This window comes from Lycium ferocissimum, chromosome 2 (genome assembly GCF_029784015.1).
Source record: "Lycium ferocissimum isolate CSIRO_LF1 chromosome 2, AGI_CSIRO_Lferr_CH_V1, whole genome shotgun sequence".
Classification (NCBI taxonomy): Eukaryota; Viridiplantae; Streptophyta; class Magnoliopsida; order Solanales; family Solanaceae; genus Lycium; species Lycium ferocissimum.
In genome coordinates this window covers 38,917,314-38,922,941 of record NC_081343.1, presented here as the reverse complement: position 1 = coordinate 38,922,941, position 5,628 = coordinate 38,917,314, and the positions used below count along the sequence as shown (strand labels likewise).

General features: G+C 41.3%; 1 protein-coding gene across 1 annotated transcript; it reads right to left on the bottom strand.

The window, feature by feature from the left end:
- Positions 1–2,957: 2,957 nt before the first annotated feature.
- On the bottom strand, positions 2,958–4,163 carry LOC132047568 (uncharacterized). The gene is made up of 3 exons (XM_059438596.1): positions 4,069–4,163; positions 3,849–3,927; positions 2,958–3,146 (listed from the first exon to the last, which is right to left on the bottom strand). The coding sequence occupies exons 1-3, from the start codon at positions 4,161–4,163 to the stop codon at positions 2,958–2,960; spliced, it is 363 nt and encodes a 120-aa protein (XP_059294579.1).
- Between the last annotated feature and the right edge of the window lie 1,465 nt (positions 4,164–5,628).

Genomic DNA, 5,628 nt, shown 5'->3' with positions numbered 1-5,628 from the left:
ATCCCAAATTCTATCGGCGGCTTGGTGAGAGTTTTGTCGACTCGGATACCCGTAGTGACATCAAGGATCCCAATTGTTGACGATTTCTCCCCGTGTGCCAGCACAGTATTCCTTGCCATGTTTGCGGTGCGGGAGGTGAGACTATCATTTGAATATTGGGTAGGTTTTGGTTAATTTCCATCTGAAAGAGAAGAGTAAAGGATATGATAAGTATTGTTTGCTAAAAAAAAAAAAATATCATCTTGTGACTTTCTTAAGGATCGGTTCATCAGTTCACATAGAAGGTCATGTCATTCAGGTTTTTAACCTTTGATAAAGGGTGGCTTCCTAGTTGCAGCGACAATACCTTGGATTGTCCTGCCTAAGGTGTATGCAGCATGACTTATTTTTTCTAGAATTAGATTTTTTCTTTTTCGAAGTGGGGCCGAATGTGCCTCCTAGAAGGTACGTAGTAAACTACCGTACCAACTCTAAAACTAGAGAATCCAAAGAAGGGGTGGAGGCGTGTAAGACAACACCTCGTGTGAACCACAATGTGTGTAAGTGTACGGCCAAAGACTCGATAGAAAGTGCAATGACAGTATAAGGAAAGCAGTAACAAATAGTGTTTTCTAACAAATAAGGAGCGCAAGTTTGTCTTTGGCTTGGGTCCTTTCAAATATAGCAATGTAGAAATTCATAAATAATAGGTAATAACAAATATAATGTCACGACCCAACCCGACATAGGGCACCCAACTAAATCCTAGTGGGCGAACCAACACACAAGACATCTATTCATTCAAGTCTGATTTTATATTAACCAAGTCAAGCGATTATACTCATTCAAGCATCAAATAACTAAATAAGTCATGCCATAAAATACTGAAATACGTACGGAAGTTCTAACTATTACAAAATCCCCAAAATTCAAAAGTCATCGTACAAGACTCCAATCTAAAACATGCCTAAGAACTGAAGTCTAACAAATAAATAACCATAATGTCCAAAGTACGAAAGGACATCATAAGAAGAAGATCTTCGGGCGGCCTGGCATAGGAAGAAGCTTACCCTAAAATCTGTCAGTAAATGTCCTCCACGCTAGATTTGAGGTCGAGTAGCGGTCTCTATATCACAATCTGCACTTAAAAGAATGCAACAAGGTAGTATCAGTACAAACACTATGTACCGGTAGATATCATAGGCCGACTAAGATTAGTATCATGCATATTTCATCAAATCAATAGAATAAACAAGCCAGTCAACAGACATGAATATCAATAGATCACAGCAAATCAACCAAGGATAATCACAATCAAATCACCAAGATGTCAAGAATCACAATCACGTAAGCCACAATGGAAATAAGTTTACCACAATAACCTCACTCACTATACACAAATGCTAACTGATGTCATTGCTCAGTAGTCATGACTTGCAGGGGACCCATGGTGTCTATGTACTACTCGTTCCGAAATACTCCTCGGACCCGAGCATAAACCTCCGCTCCGGAACAAACCTCGGACGCGGGACATATCAATGTACCTCTCATTTTCGGAACTATCCTCGGACCACGAGCCCATAATCTAGGTCATATATGTGTCTTTCCATACCTCTTACAGAACAGTGTTTCTTACCTTCTAGTATCAATACTCAACTCATCATTTCATGTCACAATACCATCGAGAAGATTATATTAGCTTCTCATCACAATACATCCACTGCAGATTCATTCACACAGGAATAATGGCACGAAGCCTACACAAACACTCAATTCGCATTCACATAGGAGTTTAGCCACACAACGTCATGCATGAAAACTAGATATGCTTTCTCCTAAGGAAATCACAAAACATACAATCAATTAACCAAAGTCTAACTCAAGTAGACCGTAACCTACCTCAAAGTAGAGCTAGAACAATGCAAGTCACTCTGCTACAGCCTTTCCTTTCCTTAACGCCTCAGAACGCTCAAAGTCTAGAAATAGAAGGCTCAATGAGTCATAATACTCAAATCACAAGTTCTAATGCAAAAATACCCTTCCCTTACCTTATTCCAAGGGGTGGATAATTTTCTAGGTGATAAACAACCTATCAAGGCCCTTAGTAATCATTAATCATCAATTTATAACAATATTCTATCAGCATTCCCATTATAAGCAATTTTTATGGTCAAGACACCATTTTTGTAGAACCCTAGGTCTCCAATCACTTAGTTTATGTCTCTAAATATTCAATTTATGATCAAGAGCAACTAACCAAGAAATTTAGATGATAACTAAGCGATAATAACCATAAACCATCAAGCTTAGAAGGTTTATTAATATTCTAGGGTTTCTATTTCAATTTCACCATTAAAGATCCATGAAGAGGATTACAATAATAAAAGAGAATGGAATGATAGAATGGAAATCAAAGGAACTTACCTCTCAAAGTATCTTGCCCTAGCTTGAAAATTCACCCTAGGTGCTTGTTGGGAAGTGTGTTGGTATTTTGTGAAAAGAGAAAATAAAACCGAGCTTATAAAATTCGGGCTACTGTTTTACGTCGACCGCTACAGTGGTCATCATGCCGCTGCAGCGGTCGACCGCTATAGCGGCCCACCACGAAATCACTGTGTCTGCTACAACGGCCACCAAGAAAAATGAATGGCCGCTAGCAGCGGTACTCCCACCGCCACAGCGGTACATTTTGGACAGTGAGCTCGACTTTTGTCCAGTTTTTCCCTCTATCACCCCACATTTCATCTAAGGCCTAAAACACAAAATAAACATGTACATATACAAAAAGACGCCCTATGAATCCACCCGTGGCCTCGGAATTTCCAACGGAATTCTAATTTCCCATAACGACCAGAAGGGTCGCTACACCAGATACCAATTAAAACACCCTTCGTCCCCGAACGGACAAGGGTGAGAAATCTAAGGAGGAGTTACTGCGACTCGGCGAAAAGCTGAGGGTATTTGATTCGCATATCAGATTATGTTTCCCAATTAGCTTCTTTTACTGGGCGGTTTTTCCTCTGAACTTTCACATAAGCTATTTCCTTGGACCTCAACTTGTGAACATCTCTGTCTAAGATAGCAACGGGCTTTTCTTCATACGACAAATTCTCATCTAACAAAACCGAATCCCAATGGATTATGTACGAACTATCACTGTGGTACCTCTTCAACATCGACACATAAAACACCGGATGAACGCCTGATAGACCCGGAGGTAAAGCCAACTTGTAAGCCACTTCTCCCACACGTTTGAGAATCTCAAACGGACCATTATTCCTCGAGCTAGCTTGCCCTTCTTCCCAAACCTCATTACCCCTTCCGTGGGTGAGACCTTCAACAACACTTGCTCTCATTCCTCAAACTCAAGATCTCGGACTTTGCAATCTGCATACTCTTTCTGCCTACTCTGCGCTGCTAGAAGCTTGGCTTGAATCACCTTCACCTTCTCTAGGGACTCTCTCAGAAGTTTGGTACCCCACGGCCTCACATTGAACGCATCAAACTATCCAATAGGAGACCTAAACCTCCTTCCATACAATGCCTCAAATGGGGCCATATCAATACTCGAGTGATAGCTATTATTATAGGCAAATTCGGCTAAGGGAAAGAACTGATCCCACTGCCCACCGAAATCTATCACACAAGCACGAATCATATCCTCAAGAACCTAAATAGTCCACTTAGACTGCCCGTCAGTCTGAGGGCTAAATAGTCCACTCAGACTGCCCGTCAGTCTGAGGGTGGAACACTGTATTAAGATCCAACTTCGTACCCAACTTCTCATGCAAATACTCCCAAAACCTAGATGTGAACGTGGTGCCCCTATCGGACACGATGGAGATAGGAACCCCGTGGAGTCTAAGCACCTCACGAATATAGACTTTAGCCAATTTCTCTGCATCATAAGTTATCTTCACTAGAATAAAATGGGCAGACTTAGTCAACCTGTCAACAATAACCCAGATAGAGTCAAACTTCCCTAACGTGTTTGGAAGACCCACCACGAAATCTATGGCTATTCTTTCCCACTTCCACTCAGGAATGGGCATCCTCTGCAATGTACCCCCAGGTTTCTGATGTTCATACTTCACCTGTTGGCAATTCAGACACTGCGCAACAAACTCTACTATATCAGGCTTCATCCCAGTCCACCAGTAATGTTGCCTCAAATCACGATACATCTTAGTGGTACCAGGATGGATAGAATACCTCGAATTATGAGCCTCTGTCAGAATGGTCTTGATCAAGTCACATACCCGTGGTACACACACTCGTCCTTTAATTCGCAGCACGCCCTCCTCATCAATCATGGCCTCTTTGGCCCCACCACGTAACACTTTATCACGTATTTTATACAACTTAGCATCCTCACACTACTTAGCCTTAATCTGCTCTAAAAATGATGACCGGGCCTCAACACAAGCCAACACCTTGCCTGTGTTAGAAATATCCAGTCTCATAAAATTGTTAGCCAGAGTCTGCACCTCTCTATCCAATGGTCGCTCAGAAGAAATCAAACGGGCCAGACTTCCCATACTAGCCGACTTCCTGCTCAATGTGTCAGCTACTACATTTGCCTTACCAGGGTGACACTAAATGGTGATATCATAGTCTTTTAATAGTTCCATCCATTTCCACTGTCTAGAGTTTAGATCCCTCTGAGTGAACACATGCTACAAACTTTAATGGTCTGTGTACAACTCACAATGGACACCATATAATTAGTGCCTCCAGATTTTCAACGCAAACACCGCCGCTGCTAACTCTAGATCATGAGTAGAATAGTTCTTCTCATGCACTTTCAACTGCCGAGGAGCATAAGCAATCACCTTCTTTTCCGCATCAAAATCGCACCCAAACCAAAACGTGAAGCATCACAGTAAACAACAAAATCCTTGCCCTCCGCAGGCAATGCTAGAATCGGTGTTGTGGTCAATAATGTTTTGAGTTTTTAAAAGCTCTCCTCACACTCATTGGAATACTGAAACAGTACCTCTTTCTGAGTCAAACGAGTCAAATGAGAAGTAATAAAGGCAAACCCTTGCACAAATCGACGATGCCGCCATAGCGGTACCCTACCCGCCACAGTGGCCACCAAGGAAAATGGATGGTCGTTGGCAGCAGTCCAAGCACCGCCATAGCAGTACCGTCGCGGCGGTACTCCCATAGAGTGTAAATCCACAAAATGCCTTTTTCAGTACACAAATAGGACACTCAAAATGCCATCAGATTTACCATTAAATCACATGTAGCAACTTATGGTTAAGACAAGAAACCTTATATCATGTACATCATGCACACGAAACAAGTCTGATGTCAGGTCATTCGTTCGCTCAACTTTCTAGTGTTATGAAGCCTCAAACTTAGTCATTCCAAATTTAAATAAAATAACGTACTTAGATTCTATTTTTAACATAATTATAGCTCAACACTTAATCAGTTTAGAGATTTCTAACTAAGGGGATGGGAAGTATCACCAAGCCACAATCTGACTCAACTCATGGTTATTATGTGAAACAACTTAAAGAGAGAAATACTTATACATTTGATTAATTCTTTCAAACTGACTAAAGTGCAGGATTCATTAAACTTGGAGACTAAATATGACTTTAACCACATAAGAACAAAAGAAATAGCACAACAGAA